Source organism: Cryptosporidium ubiquitum, assembly GCF_001865345.1.
Source record: "Cryptosporidium ubiquitum isolate 39726 chromosome Unknown contig_22, whole genome shotgun sequence".
NCBI classification, from domain to species: domain Eukaryota; phylum Apicomplexa; class Conoidasida; order Eucoccidiorida; family Cryptosporidiidae; genus Cryptosporidium; species Cryptosporidium ubiquitum.
In genome coordinates this window covers 37,672-60,715 of record NW_021639821.1, presented here as the reverse complement: position 1 = coordinate 60,715, position 23,044 = coordinate 37,672, and the positions used below count along the sequence as shown (strand labels likewise).

Sequence of the window (23,044 nt, the reverse complement as noted above, 5' to 3'; positions counted from 1 at the left end):
ATTTTATGTTGGGGGGGGAGGGGAAGGTATTTAGATTGAAAAAAAAGTTTAAAAAAGTTAAGAGAACAAAACTTTAATCATTTTTTTAATTATTTTTTTGTAATTTTAGTTAACAGATGTAAAACTACAACGATTGTCAAGACACCATCTTAATCATCCGAGCTATTGTTTATTATCTTACGGCTTTTTTTTTTAATTAAAGAATAATTTGATATCTAAGAAAAGAATAAGTAAAATAATAGGTGAAAGCCTAAAATAAATATGTTTATGGTATATCCTATAAGCAATTGGTTATGTTAAGAAACAAACTAATGTGAAAATAATTGTTTCTTATTTTATAAAATTATTATATTTTGCTTCATTTTGTTTTACTGCCAAGGAGTAAATACATTCAGTATTTTTAGAAGAAATAATTCTTTTGGTTTTCTAACAAAAGAGAAACAAGAGTCTTGAGGGCTGAAATATTTAACGAAGAAGAAGAGAATGGTTGTGGAAACATAAGTATAACAAGCAACAGCTATCCAAACACGAGCTGCTGCATATAGATCGCTGAAGCCATAGCTGCTTATTAATTCACTTTGGCCTGAAGGCGAGGTTGGTATTAGGTATAGATCTAGTAGTTCTCGATTGCTTACGCCTTGTAGTGTTGAAATATAAGTCGAACTAAGTTTTCTTTGATGTATTACTTTTCCATCATTTTCTTTATCTTGCTTACTTAATCTATTCGTTAATAAACTTCTAGTCTCCTTTTCCAACTCCCCAATAATTTCAGTATCTCCTGTAGACATAAGATAATTTTTTAGCATTTCCCTGGTACAAGGATTTGTTCCAGATTTAAGTTCCTGTGAATACTTACAAATTTCAGACGAGCCTGGTAAACATCTTAACTGTAAAAATGGGGATGAAACTAGTTGAGATGGATCATTACAATCCATGATCGAATTGATTGTGGTATTCTCACAGTTTGAAAAGTATAAACGACAGTTATCGACAATTATCTGAGTTGCTGAAGAATAAGAATGACTACATAGTCCTATGAGTATATATATTATCCCTGTCAAACATATTATACCATTGCAAATTGTACATAAAGCGACAACAAACGGAACATGCTTTACCAAAGCTCCAAGTATTGAAGCAAACTTACCCAAAGCCATGAAATCCGTTGTCCTGTAGTTTGCAAAACTATATAACAATCTAGAAAGCATATAACTAAAAGCTGATTTAATGGAATAAATACTTCCCAAAGATATAAATGCCGATGATAAGAGTGATACACTTGTTGGAGAACATGAAAATGTTCGGAAAACTCCACATTTCCTACCAGTGCAATTATTCATCTTTAATAAAAAAAACAATATGAAGCTAATTAATATGATCAACCCCGAAACCACACTTAACATTGAATAATACCATCCCATTCTATAACTATACCTCCTTCTGTTCCACTTGAACAAAAAATCATCTCTCTTTTTTTTTATTGACTTGAACATCCCAAATTTGTTTCTTTTCCAAATTGTTTTCCCCACTGCATGCATCCTCCTGCCACTCATTTAATAGATAATCACCCCGCGGGCGCGCAATTTTCTATTCAGAGAAAAAGGTGACCCGACAGGGATTCGAACCCTGAACCGTCTGATCTGGAGTCAGACGCTCTACCGTTGGAGCTACCAGGTCAAATACGAGGGGTGGGACTTTGTAACAAAGCAGATGCTTAACGGTAAAATAATAAAAGTTGAAATTTGAATTTTAAACTGATAAGAGAATTTATAATTACATCAATAAAAATGTACAAGATTGTGATATAAAAAAGGAAGAAAAATAACAGCACATACTAAAGACTTGTATTATATTGGCATTATAAATAAACTCAGCTCAAATAAAAAAAGAAACTATAATAAAATAAATAATTTACCTTTTACTTCATTTCTACAAAATTTAACTCCAAAGAAAAGTTGAATATAGCATTATGAAGAGAGTGAAAATAAATATATAGATTCAATTTGTAGTACTCTTTTGTGTTAAAATTCATTCACTCATCATTACTAGATGACTTATGGATTGACAACCTCTTTATACTTCCACTAGTTATAAATGGAGGTCTCCAAGCACCATCCAAATAAACAATTTCTCCTGAAATATATTCAGACTTTATCCCAACATTTATTACAGTTTCAGCAAATTCATTTGGAACACCAAATCTTCCCAATGGAATCGACTTTAATAAAGTAGAAGAAATTTTTTCACTCATTGAATGTTTTGACATCGGAGTATCAAAAATTCCCGGACTGATCGTAACTACTCTGATCCCTAGTGGACCTAATTCTCTTGCTAAAGGCAAAGTCAAGGAATTTATTGCTCCTTTGGAGGCAACATAACCCTGATTTTGAGCGGGTCCATCTCTTGCTGTACTACTTGACACCAAAACAAATACTCCTTTTTCAAATCCATGAGAATTTCCTTTGTTCATTGCCAAAAATGGAGCTAAGCAGTGAACTATATTCAAAGTGCCCATAACATTCACATTCATTACTTTTCCCCAAATTTCTGGAATATCTTCATTGTTCTCCATTATCTTCCCATTGTCATCCTTCTGTACTATTGGAGTCGGACAGTGAGTAATACCTGCACAGTGTACCACAATATCTATTTTAGAGTACTTGTTCATTATCGACTTGGCTGCGTTCTTAATGCATTTGTAGTCGGTTACATCTACACAGTACTTTTCACAATTACTCATTAGTTCCTCCTCAAAATCATCTTCTTTTAGTGCTGCGTCCATCAAACACACTTTTCTTGGATTTTCCTTTGCCAACTCATCCACAACTGCCTTACCTAATCCACTCATCCCACCTGTTACTACTATTACACTGTCCTCTATCTTCATTTATTTACTTCCTTTACAGTCTTTTCGCCTCTTAAATCTTCAATTTCCAATTAATTATAGCTTCAAACTTTTTTTTTCTCATGTAAAGTTTTATATTTGATAATATTTTAACATTTTAATTTTCCCGCCTAAACATATTGCAGAGCATGCTTACCCGCCTATTTTTGTATTATAAATAGTACAAAATTATTAATAATGGTCATTTTAAATGATTATATTGATTTTCTTTTTTCTAGTAATTAATGAAAAATTTGTCCAACTGCTTTTCTGTAGATTCTATTTATATAGAATATCTAACCATCATTGTTTGTTCTTCTATTTGCATGTAGCTTTATCTTTTTTTGTATTTGTTATAAAATTCAGAGCCCACTTTATTTTTTTTATACCCCCCTCTTATTCTGTATCAGCACAATGCCCCTCTCTAGACTTATCAAAAATCCAATTCAAAACCCCCCCCTTTTAATCTTTCTTAGCTTTAGCAAAAGCAATTGATTGAATTAATTCCTTTCTAATAATAATAGTGGTTAACCTTACTGGAAACTATCTTTATACTGTTATTATTGCCACTATAATCAGTCAAAAGAAATATAAATATCTGAATACTTTGTAAGGATGAGTAATGGAGCTCCGGAAAATTCTGAATCTTCGATCTCAAATACTAAGAAGATTACAAATCTTCTAAAAGAAATGAGTTTGGGAAATCTGATGAATACAGCAGCAAACGTAATTAAACCACATAAATTCTGGAATACCCAACCAGTTGTTCAGAATGATGATGATTCCTTGGATGATTATTCTTTTGGACCAATTGAAATTGAGCCTGACTCTTTCAGAAAGGAAATATACAAACTCCCTGATGGTTTTTCTTGGTTCGACTGCAACTTATGGGATATAGAGTCGCAAGATTTTGAAGATACCTACCAGTTATTAAAAAACCACTATGTTGAAGATGACGACTCGCAATTCAGATTTAATTACTCAAAGGAATTTCTTAGATGGGCTCTTTGTGTTCCTGGACAAAAAAAGAACTGGCTTGTTGGAGTTCGAGTTAATGAAACAAAGAAGATGGTAGGATTTATATCAGCAATCCCAATCAAAGTTAGAATCCATAATACAATCATGAGCACTTGCGTTGTTAATTTCCTTTGTGTTCATAAAAAGCTTAGATCTAAAAGGCTTGCTCCTGTACTTATTAAGGAAATTACCAGAAGAGTTAGATGCGAAAAAATGTTCCAGTCAATTTATACTTGTGGAAAAAACATTACTAAACCTTTTACTATAGGTACCTATTGGCATCGTGTAATTAATGTAAAGAGATTATTAAATACTGGTTTTATTGGTGTCCCAAAAAATATGACCATGAGTTCTTTAATTAAATATCATCGTATACCCAGTGATAAAAGACTAACAGGTTTTAGGCCCTCTGTGGATTCAGATGCAGATAATATCTTCAAGTTGATGGAAAGTTACTTTAAGAAATATAAAGATGTGAGTGATGAAACCATGGAAAATTTAGTTAATTTTGATGACATCAACCATTCAAAAGAGCTTGGAAAGCAAGCATACATTAAACTAGACAAAATTCAAGACCTTGAAAACAAAATTGTAATTCACCAATGCTTTAGTGTTGAAGATATCAAACACTACTTTACCAACATAGATAATGTTATTGTGACTTATGTTCGAGAAAATAAAAATAAAGAGATTACTGATTTGTTTAGCTTCTTTATTATAGAATCCACTGTTATTAATAATGAAAAGTTTCCAACAATCAAAATTGCATATTCATACTTTAATGTTGCAAATACCTGTTCAATAACAGAATTATTTAATGAAATGCTTATTACTGCCAAAGATAAGGATTGTGATGCTTTGAATGCACTGGATTTGATGCAAAACTCGCAAGTTCTTAAAGATCATAAATTTATTATAGGTACCGGTAGATTACGATATTATATATTTAACTGGAAAATACCTCAAATCTCACCTTCTAATGTTGGTATTGTATTATTTTAGATCTTTAATTAAATTATTAAAAATATTGATTTAAATTTTTCCTGATGAATTTCTTTATATTTGAGAATATACATATGAAACAAAGCTTGGTAGATTTACTTCAACCAATCCATTAGAATAAAGCCTTGTATATAGAAAATTAGAGAACTTGGCTTTCTTTACTTGGTCTGGAGTAATATAGAATTTACAAATGATTCTTTGCTCAAAAGAATTCTGAATCCTATAACCTGATCTACTGGTTGTGATTGTACAATCAATACCCAAAGTTGGAGTTAAAGTAATAAAAATTGTCCAGTTGTTCATTTGAGCAGTTCTTCTAAAGAAGTTCATCATAGTTTTTCTTTGTGACTCAAACAAATTGAAGATTTTTTCATCACTTCTGATTTTTATTATATTATTCATAATAAATATATTTAAAGGGAAGCATAGAAGTGGTAAGGTAATACTTTTTTTGATGATATCTGTTGTAATGTAATTTCCGTTTTTAATCATTGTCAAGTCATCTTCTCCTGTATAATAACCACTTATCATTGTGTTATATAAGATATTTTCCATTTGCCTCATTGTAGTATCTATATTGTTTCTAAAATATTTAATTAGCAAGTCAATCAGAGTTTTATCTTTATATCCCCAAAGTGTCATGTTTATAACAGACTTTTCTATAACATCTTCCCACTCACTTAATTGGTCCTTGTACCATTTCCTCTTTTCTCTAAGTTTTTCTTCAATTTCAAGTAAATGCTCTAAATAAGCTCTGTGCTTAAGTCTTTCCATCATATCATTTGTGATCCATATTAACAATGGAACAATAGAATCTTGGTAATTAATCATTGATTCCTCAACAACTTTTTTAAATTCCAACATAAATGATAACTGTTCATATTGTTTTTTATCATTCTCTTTTCGTTTAAACTGTTCTATATACTCATCAACAGTCTCAAGTAATTCAAAAAAAGTTCTAGCTGTAATTACAGGAGTTGTTAACAAACCTTTCTCAATAACTCTTCTTTTATCAGGTATTTCAAAATACCTAATAAAAAGTCCAAATTCGGACAATCCATTAGATTTTCTAATATTTGCTTCGAATCTAGGTAATAAAGATTGCGACATTCCAATTTTAGTAAGTGGACAAAACATCATGGAAGTATCCAATGGAGGTAAACATGTATTTTCTTCATCTCTCATTTCATCATAATTTTGTTCATCTAAATCGTAAAATTTGCTGTTTAATGGATTATTGGAATTTTCTCTTTCTATATTGCTAGTAATATTACTTACTCTAAAGTAGTTAGATATTTTGCTTTGACGAACATCATTATTAATTATCCATCTTGGGCTTATTCGAATTGAAACAAATACTCCTCCTCCATCTGAATTTGGAATTAAATTAACTCTTTTTACCATATCAATAAACTCTAAAGGAAAAAAAGGTATAGATAATTTGTCTCTCCTTGAAAAGAATTCAACAGAATTAATTACTGGATCCATTAAATTTAATCTCAGAAAATTCTTGTACTTTTGTATGCAATTAATCAAGACCATTATATCAACCAAATTTAAAACTACAAGATAATTATCTGAATGCAAAGAGTACTGAGAATTGTATGAAAGATAAGTCAAAGAAAGATCTGTAACATCTTTTTGTTCATTAGCCATTTCTGATAATTTTATGGTAATTGAATTGGTAAAGTTTGTTAATGGATTAATCCACAAAAATCCTTGAGAACTAGAAGTTTGATGCAAATACCCTGCTAGGTATATTTTAATAGAATGAGCTAAAAGCTGGATTGAAGACATTATTCTCATATCTGTAATTAAAGGAAAATAGAAATATGTACAGTAAGCATTAAATTGTTCCAATACTGGAAGTATTATTCCATAAAGAAGTAGTCTAATGAGTGGTTGTTGTATTGATTGGTCTTTTTGCTGTTTATAATCTAATAGAGGATTGAATGACGGAATTTCCATTAGGTTTACTAATTTGCATGCCTTGTATATTAGTCTTTCCAATATTTTTGGGAATTTTATATTGTTATTAATATTTTCAGCTATTCCAGCCATTAAAGCAACTTCAGCAAATTTGATCATGTTTAAATAATGTTTTGGCAGAGAATCGTCATTTGGGTCAATTTGTAAGTAATTAGCTAGGCAAGATGAATCTAAAACCAAAAGAATTTCCTTTGGGAATTTTGCAATTACTGATACCAAAGAAGTAGGGGTATATATATCCAATAAGTTTTGAACTAAACTTCTTAGATCTGAACCTCTTAATACTACTACACTCAAATAATAGAGAAATTTGGATTTTCCAGGCCAAAAAACATCATTAGTACTAAAAGCTGCTTGTAACTCCCTTTTACATAATATCTCGCCAATAATCTCTAACATGATCAAAGAATCATTTAATCCATGAAAATTCTTTGTTTCAAAAACTTCGACATATTCTATTTGAGGAGGAAATAATCCATGTACACAATTCAGAATAGAAATGAACTCCTCTCCAAAGGTGCATTCCAACATTAAGTTGATGATATACAAGGGTTGAGTTCTGAGGATTGTAAATATGTATTCTATCATAGACATATATTTAAGTATAAAGCTGTTGAAGTAATCGCCACAAATATTCTTAAAATAGTTATCCTCAATGAATATAAAGCTGTTTGAATTAGCTGACTGAATCATATTAACAAGTCTCCTCATTTGTACTTCAGCTAGAAAAATTAAGTATCTAAGTCTTTCTTCCTCTTCCTTCATTTTTTTGAAGTAATCAATATGAGAGGAAAATAGTACAACTAAATCCTCTTCCAACAAGGAAATTGAATCTTTTCTAGCACGAGGATCTTCCTTATACAGTAAACTCTGAACATATTCAAATGACTTTGCTTGCTTTGAGAAATGTACCGAATTACTTGTTAATTCTCCCATGAATTCTTCAAGTTCTTCAATTGTAGTAACCCCTTCATCCTTTGTATAATTTTTATTCTTTTCAGTTACTAACCCAAGAGTTGGTTCGCCTTTACCTATTGAATCTAATAAATTTTTTGCATCGTTCCACTTTTGTATAACTAAGGTAGGATCTTGAATGTACTTTTTATTTCCAATGTTTTGTTGTCCCAGTTTTCCTCCGGAAGTTTCTCCCCAAGATACAACCTCCCCTGAAGCCAATAGACAAACATGGTGTGTTGTACTTCCAGAAATTCCTATAGCATTTCCTGGCAATAATATCATTTCGGGTCTTCCAGTATGAGATTTATCATTGTATCCTAAGTCTGAATTGTTTTGACTATCCGAATTTTCAGGTCCCCAAACCCATAGAACCCCTGACTGAGTGATTGCATAGGAAACATCTCCAAAAGCATGGATTGAGTATATTTTTGGAACGCCTGATGGAGATTCTAATTTAGCAAAAATGTATGGTAAAAGGACGTCATTTTCAGATAGAACGCTTTCTCCTTTACCCCAAACCCATAAGTCTCCAACTGATGAAACAGCCATAGAGTGATAAGAACCAACAGCAATGTCGATAATTTGAACTCCTTTAATTGGGAACCTTATTTTAATAGGATTTGAATGGCTTTTTGTGTTGCTAGTTCCAAGACGGCCATAGTATCCAGCTCCCCAAGTTATAAGCTCTCCTGATGCTGTCAATACCAAAGTGTGTGAAGTTCCCAAAGCTACTTTAATGATTGGGGTCCCCAGATTCAAATGCCTGGGGGCTGCAATACAGGACTTCAATACATGATCTCCCAGTCCCAACTTTCCAAGATCTCCATCACCCCAGATCCAGAGGTCCCCTGAGCCAATTGTATCAAAATCTTTACTTTTAGTGGTAATGCATGCAGCAATGCATGCACTGTAAAGCTCTCCACCGGCCACATCTATTACATTTTTTAAAGTAACAATTCCAGTTGGTTCATATAAATTACGTATAACTCCAGTTCCTAACTGTCCTCTGTCGCCTCTTCCCCATGAAAAGCAATTACCTTTAATATCACAACAAAGACTATGCCATGACCCACATGCAATTCTTCTAATAGGCTCAGAAAACTTAATTTCTGTAGGTTCATTTAGGAAAGACTCATTTTTATCACCACTTTCAGATTTCCTCCTTCTTGTTTCTACTCCAAGTTGTCCATACTTATTGTCCCCCCATGCAAATATGGTTCCACCATAAACCAAGAGCAGAGTATGTGAAGCCCCGCAAGCAATTTGTCTAACAGACCAAGGAGGTACTTGAGAGCTTACTAAAGATCCAAGTCCTGAACTCCCTTTTGATTTATACATCCTATTTACCGAAAACAAACCCCCTTCAGATTTAGATTCGTAAGATAGTTTATCTCCTTTGTAATCAACAAGATTGAATCCCATATAGAAGATAGAGTCATCAACAAAAGCTTTACTTTGAAAGAATGGAAGTATTACTGGATCCTTACTATTCATCCTTTTATATAATTGTTCCTCACTTACATTCAATGCTTGTGATCTTTTTGCATTGACTAGTAATCTGTTATTCCACATATAAATATTATACCTAACATCCATAGCAAAAGATATATAAGGACCCGAATTAATGTGGCAAATAGATGAATCGAAAGCATCTATTTTCGTAGGAAGTAAAATGATTTCATGTTGTTTTGCCCCCCAAATATAAACTTCTCCGGACTGAGACAATGCCATTGAATTAAATGCTCCGAATGTTAGTTGTACAAAAGGAACGGAGCTAATTCCCTCGATTCTTCTTGGAATATTGCAATCTGACTGAGTACCATGTCCAAGTTTACCACTTCCGCCATTTCCCCAAGTGTAAATGTACCCAAAACTATCAATACATCCACTATGTGATTCTCCAGCAGCCACAAGTGTGATATGATATGGAAGCAAAGATTTGATTTGAGTAGGAACAGCTTTCATTCCATGAGATCCTCCAGTGCCAAGTCTTCCATTTGAATTACTTCCCCAAGCAAAAACTTGCCCATCTTCATTACAACACAATGAATGCCTAGCCCCTGCTGCTATATGTAATACCTTTTTATTTGTTGGCCCAGCCTCAATTTTGACTGGAGAATACACATCATTTAGTTCTCCAGTCCCTAAGCATCCATATTGGCCTATTCCCCATGCAAATACTAGTCCTGTTTCTGACAAAGCCAAACTGTGGTTTGCTCCACAAGAAATTCTACTTATCTTTGCATTAAATGGAAAGTTAACAATGCAAGGAACAGGAGTATACCAAGACTCATTCAAATCATTCTTATTATCCTCATTTCCAAATTCCGTATGGCCTCTAGTGTATCCTAATCTTCCTCTATCTCCAAGTCCCATTGTATATACTCTTCCAGATGCTTCAGCTATTCCTTTTACCAGTACAGCAGAATGAGAATAACCACAGCTGACTTGGAATACTTCCAATGCAGAGAAAAAGTTTACTCTCATGGGGAATTCAAATTCTCCATTTTCTATACCCTGCCCTAAAACATTATTTGTATTTATACCCCAAGAATAGAGCTGGCCTTTATTCTTGTACTTTGCTACTACAAAATAGTGATTCAGGCCTGAAGCTGCTCTCGTAAATGAATGACCACCTAATGAATCTCCCGCCTTAGTTTTAAATGCTTTCTTTTTAACTTCATTTTTGATGAAATCTGGGACATCTGGTAACTGACTTTGATCTTGTGTTGCGTACATTTCAATTATTTTTTACCTGTTTATTCTTATTTTTTTTCATCGAAACCAAAACTATAATTCCTTTTTATTAATTTTCCTGTTAGTTTCATAGGCTTGTTATTTTTATTTAAATGCTTTATTTACTTTAATAACCTTTAATAACTTTCCAATACCTTGCTTTTGTTGTATTATTTTACTATTTTTAATACTGCATTATTTACCCCTTCCTTTTATAACCTTCTCGTAATATCTATTTAATTCACTTATTTAGTACCTCACTATTCTATTGAATTCTATTGAAACTTATTTACTTTAATTTTTCTCAAAATTATTTTATGCTGTCCACATGCAGCTGTCCCCCCTGCATGCATTTATTGATCATTACATGCAAAAAAAATAGAGAATTAAAGTTGAAACAACGGTAATGAAATATCATTCAGTTTGATATCAATAACAAATTAAATTCACCAAAAATGATTAAATGTTATTTTAAATTTTAAAAACAAACAATTTATCTTATCTTGTTTATTGCTGAAATATAAATTTACTAATTCTCTATTTATTAAAGATTAAATGATTTCTCTTGTACTATATTTCTAGAATATTCAAAATAAGTGTTCTTTTGGCAACATCATGCATTATTTTATTTTAAATTAACAACAAGTCTGATCAAAATATGTACTCTTGATTGAGTTATATTAAGTCTACTTAAAATCTAGGTAAAATTATAGTATTAATAAGAGTTAGATAGAACCAAAATAATGAAAAAAAGGTATTTAGTGTGTGAGATAAGAAAACTGAGTTAATAAAAAAAGCTTATTATACTAGATGGGATTAAATTATAACCTTCAGTTTCTGCAATAATTTTTTAAAAAAAAAATCCCTCATACAAATAATCAATCCAGTTTTGACTGATAGAAAAGAATCTTATAAGCTCAAATTGAGTTTTATAAGAACTATTTTAAAAAACTAAACAGTATTTGGAGGGGAAATGTATATTTAATTTATTACTGAAAAAATTGTGTGCCGCCATGAATATATATTAATTAATATAATATTTGTAATATATAAATATTATTAAAAAAATAATTTAATTTTTCACGTCTATAACATAATTTATAAGAAATGAGGAGTCACGTTTTCTTCAAAGTATACCCAATAAGGTTGGTAAAAAATATAATTTAATTGAAATCTCAAATACAAAATTTATTGAGGCAAATCCTTAATATGACAGAAAGCACGAGTAATAACAGTAGTTGCAATTCCTCAAAAATTGCAGACTTTTTTGTAACTGAGTTTTACAGTCGTTTGAAAAAGGACCCCTCAACCCTATATGAGCTTTATCACGATTCTGGATACCTAACATGGGTCGGGAGTCGTTCTGAAATGATGGATGACTCTTTCAACTCACAGTCTGTGATCAGGGCAGAGACAAAGGAGAGAATTCGTTCTGCAATAAATCTCTTAGATTTGAGCAACTGTACAACGTATGTTGAAGTACTTGAATGTTCAAAATCTATCAACAATTCTTTGTGTATTACAGCTAAAGGAAGAATGTATATTGGAGAAGGAGAAAGCGTTGGAAGAGGTTTTGTTCAAAATTTCCTTTTGACTGAAATTCGTCCAAGGTGGTATTTTATTAGAAATGATTGTCTCATATTTATGGATTCTGAGCTACCTCTTAGACAGAGCCTCCAGACTACAGCTAAAATTGCAAGTAATGAATCTGGTATGGCTAAGAATAATGGAAAAAAATTACAAATTGATTCTGCTTTAGAAGCTAGTAAATCCCAGAAAGAACAATCCCATTTAATTAAGGCTCATTGTGTTGATGAACATAACAAAGAGGCTGAAAAACAGGCCACTAAACCCAGAGAGAATGATGAAAACAAAGATTCATCAGGAATAACAGTGGGTGCTCATGCGAATGCAAATTCCCATGATGATCCTCAGCAAAAGATATCCGGTTCTAATGCTGTTAATACTACTAATGCTAGTAAAACTCATGCTAATACTTCTGTTTCTACTTCCACCCCCACGAATAATAATGCTGCTACTAATAGTACATCGGCGTCATTATCCTCACCTTTGGATCAAGCAAATCATGCTGATTCTCTTAATGCAAAGAATAACGCTAATATTAACCGCTCCAGCCCACATAAATACGAAGTTACTAGTTATGCAGGGAAGCTTATGGTTGGGGCACTTAAGAATGGAAATAGAGTTAAGGGATATGCAATCCACGTTCCGACTGAAGATAAGAATAAGACTGCTTCACAAAATAGTTCATCAAAGAAACCAAGTACTCAAAAGGACCCAAAATCAATCAAGGATGCAAAAAATAAACGCAAAATCTTTGTGCACTCACTTCCTACAAATATATCTGATGATCAGATCAGAGAAGCTGTTTTGAATCAGCTCAAGGTACATGGAGGAGGATATGTAATTGACGTTGAGAGAGCCCGTGTTAGTGGAAAGCATTGGGGAATTATTGAGTTAGATTCAGAGTTCTCTTGTAAGACTCTTTTGAATAATGGTCTTTACCTTGGAGGGATGGAGATTTCTATTGAAAGGTGGAAACAAATCAATCAACCACAAAGTCAGGGCTTTGGGCAAAATTCTTCAAAGTTCAACAATAAGAATTCTAGCAGGCAAACAGGGAATAACTATCATCATAATTCTGGTAGCAATCCTAAACATTAGAAAAACCAAAAGAAAAAAAAAAGAAGGCAGCTTTTAATTAAAATCATATCTTACTATTCAAATTTTTATGTTACAGAGAAACTATATCATTAGCTATTAACATCTTTTATTGCATTATATTTCTTATTATTGAACTCAATGAAATCGTTTTTTTTTCTCTTCTCGCATTTTACCCACAATTTAATTGTTCTTCCGATTTTTTTCCCAAGAAGTGCGTTCCCGTAGGTACAAATCTAGGGATGTAATAAATAAGGTCAAGTTTGCGTGCAAATAGAGACAATTATTAAGGGGAAAAATTAAGTCTGATTACTTTTTTTTCTATTCAAAAACTGTCTTTCATTTACCTTTTTTTTTTCTCTATCTTTTGGAGGTCAGTAGACTCAATTCTGCATGCAGAGTTGCATGTGGTCATGTTGGGCGGGAAAAAAAAGGTCAAAATGCATTTTTTTTGCATAGCTTGTATGTAAAGCAATATAAATGCTTAATGGTTGAAAAAAAAGCAGTTAGGAAATTTTATAAATAAAGCTTGTTCATTTATTTAATTAATCAGAATTTTTAAATTGATGTAATAAAGGACAAAAAATAATAAATTAGAAATAAAAATGAAAGATTTAGATTTAAGTTTGATTGCTTCAAAATTAAGAAAGTTAAAAAATGAGTCAGAAAGCAAAGGAAATTTAAGCAAAGAATTACTCATTTCTATGAATGATGCAGTATTATTGAATTTTCTGAACGGTTATATGAATGAGGTAGAAGAAGATTCTGGAACTTACAGTAATAGAAAAAGTTTACTTTCTGTTAAATTGGTGAATGAGTTCTTGAATGCTGCAAAAAAGAGATTAACCATATCAGAGTATAGAATGGAAAAAGAGGATCCAAGATTTTTAATGAATGAGTTAAGACATGAAGTAGAGGAATGTCTAAAAATTACATCAAATTTTGTTTTCCGAGTTTCAAAAATTAATTATTATAGAGAATTGTTTTCGAGAGAGTTCCCCAATATATTAGGAGTTTTGATAAATATAGCAGGTTCAAGTTTACTAGATATTAAGTTGAGATGCCAAATTTTGCAAGCAACTCTGGAGTTAATGAAAAATCAAAGTGAAGATAAAATTTCTCAAAGTATTCACTTAAGAAAATGTTTATCCAAAGGTGAAGAGGATAAAATAATTAGAAGGTTATGGAAGTCTTTATGTCAACATAAGAAAATGTATTTCATTGATTTGTTTGATCAATCCAAGGAATTTGTTTTTTCGTCCTCTTTCAAACAAAACAAATATAATGACAACCCATCAATATTATTAATCACTTTAATACTTGAAATTTACTCAAATTTCTTGCATTTCCAGAGATATTTAACAGATAAGATATTAAAAAATATTTCCATTGAAATTTTATGTGGAAATTGTTTAGATGTAATATTTGATTTATCAATAACATCTAATCCAAAAATTGACTTTTTGAGTGGAATAATAATAAGATCATTGTTATTAGATTCAAATGAAAGACAATATGAATTAATCAATAAAAAAATTAAGAATAGTGGAGTTTTGTTGATATATTTGGCTCGGATTATATATGAAGGGTTCATTAAAAATGTGGGTCAAACAAATCTTGATAATTGTATATTATATGCTCAAATCATCTCAATATTATCACAATATGATTCAGAAATCTATGAATTTATTAAAAAGGTATTTCCTAAGAAATTTTTTAAGATATTTGATAATAGGTGGTTTAAGAAACAAGTTTTGATGGAAAATTATATCGAATCCGAAGGCCAGCTAAATGTGTTACCTTGGTTTCCAACAAGTTGTAGTTGGTATAATATAAGAACGAATGTATTAGCAAATGATTCACCAAGTTCTAGTCATAATTTTATCAATTTGAAGAATATCAAGTCTAAAATAATTAATTATAATTTTTCTGGCTTGGATAATATATTAAACCAGAACTTGCATCTTCTATTTAGTAGTATAATCCAAGAATCAAATACTAATGATATAATACAAATATGTTTGGAAAAATATCATCATATATATAATAATTCAAAGAATTTAATTAATAATTATTTTAATTTATTATTTAAAGATCAAAGCAGTTTCTATGATTTTGAGTATACAATAAGAAGGTATCCAGACTTTACCTGGTATATATTTTGGGATCTATGCCAAAATGATTATCAGGATCAACTTGATTTGATTTGGGATCAGACAGTTAAAAGTGAAATTATTTCAGTACTAATTAAAGAATATAACAAAACCATAATTGGAGGAAAACTTTCAAAATCTAGTGGATGGAATATTGTGCATTTTTTCCCTGAAATACCAAAGATTTCAAAAGAAATCCAAATTTCAGATTCAATATATTTTCGTTTACTAATTCCAACCCTGATTAAAATAAACCAAGTTTCTGGTTTATTTCATTTAGATATGGATAATAACAAACTATTTAGAGAAAATTCAAGTTTTTGTTTGAATCTACAGAGTCCAAAACTTATTAATATTGGAAATTTGTTTGGATACAACTTTTACTTGGCTTTTAAAAAGTTAAAATTTCAAAATAAAAGATATAAAATTGAGGATAATAAAATTAAAGAATCAAATGATTTTAAAGAAAAGTTTGGCAAATATTTTGAATTAATAAAAAATAAGGTAATTAATATTTTAAGTTATAATCAGAGTGAAATACGAAATGAGAATTATGGTGAATTAAATCTATATTCTCAGAAAACCGATGAAGGGATTACAATTCAAGATTTGGTAATAAACAACCATTTAAATGGCTGGGAAGTAATAGAATATAAATTTGGAAATTCCTTTGAGAAAAGTTACAATTATTTGAATGAAAAATTATTTAATAAAATCACATACTCTCAAATCCCATATTTAGAATGTATTGATAATGTTGAAAAAATAAGAGCATTAATAGAGAATTTATTTCAAAAATTGATTTCTGAAACATCATTAATATTAAAGAGTTATATGTTATATGGTTATATGTATTATATTGTAGTTTTTAACGAATATCTATTGGGAAGACAGATTGCTGGTCATTTACAATATTTAATATCACTATTAATATCAGGAAACCAGAGTGACCAATTTTACAGAAGTTTAGTAATATATATTTTACATATCATATTATCAATATATGATGAAGCAAGACAAGAATTTATAAAAGTTGGTGGATTTTTATTAATTAATGAGTTCCTGTTGTATTATCAAAAATCTTGGTCAGCATGTAAGCAATTAGGTATATATAATGATGAAAATATATTAAGAGAGATAAGAAAGGATTTAGAGAATAAAGAAAATATTGATTGGGAAAGATATGTTAATATATTTATTAATAGAGAAGGTCAGATAAGTAATTATAAGTTATTTGATGAAGAAATACAACAAGAATTATTAGTTGATGAAAATAGATTAATTGATAATGGGGATATAAATTTAGATCTTGATCATAAATATAAAGATCAAGAGTGTAAAGAGTTACAAGTTTTTATAATAGATATTCCAGAAATTAATGATTTTATTAAGGATGGAATGTTATTAAAGATTAACAAAAAATTGATTTTAGGAAAGATAAATTTAGAAGAAATGAGAAATATGAATCACAAACAATATATGAACATATGGATTACAATAATGAATGAGGATCAGTTGAGAATGTCAATAAGGGATTATTTGAATTTAAATGATCAGATAGAAAGTATTATATCGTATATACCAAGTGAGATTAATACAGATGAATGTTTTAATTCGATAAATTGTGCTACTCCTAACAATTATCAAAAAGTTGCAAAACAAATAGACGAGGATTTTAATTCAACTGGAAAAAAAATATCCATGAAAAGAAAAGAAGGATTGTTAAATAGGATGTATGATTACGATTTATTAAATTATCGAGAGTTGTTAATATGGTTGATAACTTTAAATAATTGTATAATACAATCAAAAATTTGGTTATCTAGAATTATTAAAGATGAATCATTTGAGGGGATAATTAAGATTATGATCAAGTTATTATTAAATAGAAATAAGATTCAAAGTTGTAATAATAATAGTAGATTTGAATTAAAGGAGAATTACCATATATATTGGATAAGTAAGATACTGATTCAAATATTAAAAGCAGACCTAGTATTAATATTAAAGATGATGGAACATAAAATTATTGAGATCTTAATTATGGTCATTTTTAGATTTGATAGTCATTATGAAACAAGTTTTGATTATATAAGAGATGAAGTAATTAAATTATTTAGATTATGTTTAATAGCATTGAATCAAATGAATAAAGATGATATATTTATTAAAGATCAAAGGATAAACAATAAAGAAAATAAGTTTAGATGTAATTCAAGTTGTAATGTAAAAGAAGGTTGTATTTATGGTGATATAATATGCTTGATATCTCATATCATGGAAGATTTGGGAGTAGAAAATAATATAGAGATTGAGGAATTTAGAATGATTCAAGTATTTGGAAATGGTATATATTATGCAAGTAAATACATTCCCGTGTCAATATTACAAATATTGAGAATAAATGATCATTTTGATTTAAAATTGGAGACAAATAATGATGGAATAGAACAGATTGATTATTTTAGAATATTAGAGTTTAAAAAATGTTTAGGATTATATAATATTAATCATGGAAATAAAGGTCAAATAGAAGGAATAAGAATAAAATGGGATCATTCAAGAAGAATTAATTTACTTATAAAGTTATCTAAAATTTTGTATTATCAAGCAATGGAAATAGATAACAATAATAATGATGATAATAATAATAATAATAATAATAATATTAACAATAATAATATTAATAATAATAATATTAATCATACTAAAAATTATCATGAATTTGTACCTATCATATCAGATGATTATATAGAGGATTTTATTAAAGCAAAAAATCAAAGCAAATTAATTAATAATGATTTGAATATATATGGGTATTATTTGAATAGTTTAAGTGAAAGATTGAGAGAAATTAAGAAAAAGAATTTTGATGATCAAATATCTATAATTGAAGTATCTAATGGTAATTATTGTGAAAATATAGAAAATTGGATACAAATTTCTAGAGAGAAATATTCTCAAGAATTAATAGAATTTATGGAATTTGATCAAGATAAAATGACTATAATATTTCAGAATCATTTTTATAATAAATTTAATCATAATTATGAAAATAATAATAAAATTAAGAATTTATTTATATATAAAAACTTATGGAATATATTACAATACCATTTATATATATATTTTAAATATTATTTATTATTGGAAACCAATTTTAATTACAGAGATAATCAAAATCATCATCTTGATTATATTTTACAAAATATAATCAAATTATTAGAATTACAAAGAGATTTATTTGTTATGGGAATATCATTTGTGAATGATAATAGAATAAGAATAATAAATCAAGAATTTAACATTAAAGAGAAACAGCAAAAGTTATTTAATCAATTAATTAATGTTTATTATCAGACAATAAATAATAATATAGAAGAAAATGTTATAATAATATTTTATTTGGATTTATGTAAAATAATAGGAGAGAAATATATATTAAACAACAATATTGATAATTATTGTAATTTTAGATATTATCAAATAAAAAAAATATATAATTTAAGTTTAAGTATTTTGAATTTGGTGGGAGAATACAATATATATTGTTTAAACAAATTAAAATTAAGTAATGATTTAATATTCAGATATGAAGATATAAATATTGAGAAAGAAATATTATTAAAAAATTTGATTAAAGAAGAAATAAAAGATTATTTAGAATTAAAAAATATGGATTTCATGAATAAAAATAATTTGATTTTGGAATTACTACTTAAATATGATAAAGTAATAGATTCATCAAATCAAGATAATTTAATGTTAAATTATCTATTATATAGATTATATCAAAAGATCAGGTACAATAATAGTAATAATAATAATAATAATAATAATAATAATATTGAAAATGCAATTAAAGATTTAGACATTTTTGATTTATTGGTGAAATATTTAATTAATATTGAAAAAGATTTGGATTTGGAAAAAGTAATAACTATAATCATCATTGAAATTATTAAAGAGTATATTAATTGTGATTTAAATTATATATTAAGAGGAATAAGGCTCGGATTAATGTCTAAATTATTAAATATATTATTAAGAAAACAAAGTATAAAAATTAATATGTATATAAAAAAACAAATATATGAAATCTTATTATTAATGTATAGAGGAAGGAATAATTGTATAAATAATACAAAAGATAATATTATTCAAGAAATATTTGAATCATTATTAACTCCACCAATATGTAAAATTATTGACATTGAAAATAATTATCAAGTATTTTTAACAATAATTAATAGTGAGATAATAACATATCAAATAATATGGACAAGAGGAATGTATAACCAATTATTAGAATGGACAAATAAAGATTTTATAATTAAAAATCAATCAGAAAATATGAGATTAATAGATTATAGAGAAAGATATTATAAGATTGTAAATAATGATTTAGGAGATCAAAGATATAATTTTTTAAAAGAAGATTATATTATGGGAATATATAAATCATTATATATATTAGGATATGAAAATAAAACTCATATTATTGATTTTAATATTATAATTAATATTGGAGAAATATTTGATAAAGTATTTAAAGATATATCAAAAATTATAGAATTTAATAAAGAAGAATTTTTTCAAATTCAAATTAATAATAATATTATTCATGATAATTTATATTTTCTATATAAATTAATAAAGAATTATGGATTTAAAAATTGTATAAATAATGAATTAAATATTATTCAAAAAATAAGAATAATGAATAATATAATGATTAAAAATCAGCAAAGTATAATATATTTTTTAGAAGAAATGAAAAATGATAATAAAGAAGAAGTTATTCAAGAAAATATAACAAGATATATTTGGGGAATATTAGAAGAGATCATGATTTATATAGAAAGAGGAATAATCAATCATCAAGATAAAAAAATAGAAAATACTATAAAGATTGAAATTAATAAAATTGTTATAAGAATGATAATATATATTCAAGAAAATTATTTATTAAAAAAACAAGAGAGAATATTAATAATTGAGGATTTAGATGAGGAGATTAAAGATGAAAAACAAAATAATTTGAAAATGGAAAAAGTTATTAAAATATTGAATAGATTAATTAAAATGTATAAATATAGAGGATTAAAAGATTTTATTGATTCAGAATATGAAGATTTGAGTATATTATTGGTAATTAATATAATGATTATAATATTTAAATATGAAAATATATTAAGTTATGATCATATTAATAATAATAACAATAATTTATTATTATTATTAAGAGAAATGATAAATAAATATGTTGATATTATGAAAGAGGAGATAATTAATTGTGGATATAATAATAAAAATAATGTGAAAGAATTAAAATTGGTGAATATAATAGAGATGATAATATATCCTTTGAGTAAACCTATTAGTAGAAAATTAAGGAGATTATTAACACAAGATAATCAAATGAATGGAGTTAATAGAATAATTACTCAAAAGATTGCATTGAAAATGATTAAAAATTTAATGAGTAAAGAAAAAAGTATTGTTGAAATAATTATGTCAACAAATAATGGGTTTACTTATAATAGTAATAATAATAATAATAATAATAATAATAATAATAATAGTAATAATAATAATTATCATCATCATCATCACCATAGAATTAATATTGGTAATAAATATAATTCATTATATTTTGAAAGATTAGAAGGAGAGAAAAAAATAGAAAATATTGATTTCTTAGAATGGTTTATAAGAGATCATAAAGAAATTATGTTTGAATGGAATGATTATATAAAAAATGGTATTTATATTAAAATGATTCAAATAAAAAATAGGATGAACAAATATTTGAAAAAATATGATATAAAATTAAATTATGAATTAATTAAAAGGATTATCAAGTATGAGAATTATATTAGTATGATAAGAGAATATAAGCAAGAATGTATTAATTTCAAAATTGGTAAAAAAATTAATCAAGAGATAGAAAAAAGAAAGATGAATTATAATCAAATAGATGATATTGAGCAAAATTATAAGGATTATATATTAAAATTGATATTAATTAGAGAAATTAATAATTTAACTATGTTATTATTAAAAGATCAATATAAGAAGATGATGATAGAGTTAATATTAATAAAAAAATTTAAAGATTTTTATAATTTAATAATGAAACAAAGTAATGATATTAATATTTATAATGATAATTATATTCATCTTAATAATAATAGATTGATAGAATATATTGGTATTTCAAATGAGGAATTTCAAGATAATCAAATAATGGATGAAAATTATCCAATATTAAATGAGGAAAAGAATGAAAGAATGGTAATAATGTTGAATAAATTTAAACAAAATGATAAGATTTATAGAATTGGAAATATGCATCCAAATTTGAGAGAATTATCATTGGTGGTAAGTAGTAATAATATTAATAATAAAAGTTTGTTATTATTCAAGAATGATTTAAATATTGATTTTAATAATAATGGTATAAGTAATAATAATAATAATAATAATAATAATAATAATAATAATAATGATTATTATTATTATATTTATAATAAGAGACAAGTATTAATGATAATAAAAGATATGATACAGATTCTTCTATTTAATGATACTAATACCAATACTAATACTAATACTAATATTGCTAATAATACCATCAACACCACTACTATTACTACTACTACTGTTGGTGGTGAACAGAGTAATAATAATATGATAATATTATCTAGATTAGTAGACAATATATTAACTAGATTGATATTATTTACAATAAAAAGTATTGGAAATAAGAGTAATATTATTCATGGAAAAATGACTGGTTATAATGGGATAAATTTGAGTATAGAATTAATTGGAGAGGTAATAATTGACATAATGTCATATGAGCAGACCAAAAATATTGGGAAATGTATAGATAAAGAGAGAAATAGTGTTATTGGTGAAGAAGAGGAAAAGAAGAAAGAGGAAGAAAAAGAAATATTTGAAAATATTGAATGGGTAATTAGTAAAATAAATGAAATAGAAGAAAAAGAATTAGTGGACGGTTTACTGTCATTATTTATATTAAAAATGAGTAGAAAGTATAAGATATTCATGTATGAGCAAATAGTAAAAGTGAAAGAAGAAAAAGAAAAAAACATTACTAATATCAGTAAGAAAGTTATTAAATACAATTCAAATGAATTGGTAATGTTTGAGAGTGAATTAAAGCAATTTTTAAAAGAGAGAATGAAAAATTTCAGAGGTGAAGAGTGGGGCGAGGAAGGGGAGGAGGAAGAGGAAGAGGAGGAAGAAGAAAAAGAAGAGGAAAAAGAGAAAGAAAAAGAAGAAGAGAAAAAAGAAGAAGAAAAAGAAGAAAAAGAAGAAGAGGAAAAAGAAGAAGAAAAAGAAGAAGAAGAAATGGTTGAAGTTGGAGTAGAAGTCACATTTGAAGAAGATTTAGACGGAGATGATCAGGGAATAGAAATAGTAATGGGGGAAGATCAGTACTATGATCCAATTACAAAGGCAATGATGATATGGGAGTATTAATTAGTAATAAGTAATAAAATATTTAAAAAACAAATTTTTGAGCCAATGAGATATATATATATATATATATATATAAAAGTTAAACAAAAATTAATAGAAAAATTTGGTTTAT

The 23,044-nt window shown here is 27.6% G+C and overlaps 6 protein-coding genes across 6 annotated transcripts; 3 read left to right on the top strand and 3 right to left on the bottom strand.

The window, feature by feature from the left end:
• Nucleotides 1–368: 368 nt before the first annotated feature.
• cubi_00845 (uncharacterized protein) lies at nucleotides 369–1,340 on the bottom strand (the record flags this gene model as incomplete). Its single annotated transcript, XM_029017858.1, has 1 exon — nucleotides 369–1,340. One exon carries the CDS (start codon nucleotides 1,338–1,340, stop codon nucleotides 369–371), a length of 972 nt encoding a protein of 323 aa, XP_028874237.1.
• A 692-nt stretch (nucleotides 1,341–2,032) lies between these two features.
• Nucleotides 2,033–2,887, bottom strand: cubi_00844 (uncharacterized protein; the record flags this gene model as incomplete). Its single annotated transcript, XM_029017857.1, has 1 exon — nucleotides 2,033–2,887. The coding sequence occupies one exon, from the start codon at nucleotides 2,885–2,887 to the stop codon at nucleotides 2,033–2,035; it is 855 nt and encodes a 284-aa protein (XP_028874236.1).
• A 612-nt stretch (nucleotides 2,888–3,499) lies between these two features.
• On the top strand, nucleotides 3,500–4,903 carry cubi_00843 (N-myristoyltransferase; the record flags this gene model as incomplete). The annotated part of the gene is made up of 1 exon (XM_029017856.1): nucleotides 3,500–4,903. The coding sequence occupies one exon, from the start codon at nucleotides 3,500–3,502 to the stop codon at nucleotides 4,901–4,903; it is 1,404 nt and encodes a 467-aa protein (XP_028874235.1).
• Nucleotides 4,904–4,957: 54 nt separating this feature from the next.
• Nucleotides 4,958–10,588, bottom strand: cubi_00842 (RCC1 domain-containing protein; the record flags this gene model as incomplete). Its single annotated transcript, XM_029017855.1, has 1 exon — nucleotides 4,958–10,588. The coding sequence occupies one exon, from the start codon at nucleotides 10,586–10,588 to the stop codon at nucleotides 4,958–4,960; it is 5,631 nt and encodes a 1,876-aa protein (XP_028874234.1).
• A 1,206-nt stretch (nucleotides 10,589–11,794) lies between these two features.
• On the top strand, nucleotides 11,795–13,270 carry cubi_00841 (uncharacterized protein; the record flags this gene model as incomplete). Its single annotated transcript, XM_029017854.1, has 1 exon — nucleotides 11,795–13,270. One exon carries the CDS (start codon nucleotides 11,795–11,797, stop codon nucleotides 13,268–13,270), a length of 1,476 nt encoding a protein of 491 aa, XP_028874233.1.
• Nucleotides 13,271–13,872: 602 nt separating this feature from the next.
• On the top strand, nucleotides 13,873–22,932 carry cubi_00840 (uncharacterized protein; the record flags this gene model as incomplete). Its single annotated transcript, XM_029017853.1, has 1 exon — nucleotides 13,873–22,932. One exon carries the CDS (start codon nucleotides 13,873–13,875, stop codon nucleotides 22,930–22,932), a length of 9,060 nt encoding a protein of 3,019 aa, XP_028874232.1.
• Nucleotides 22,933–23,044: the final 112 nt, after the last annotated feature.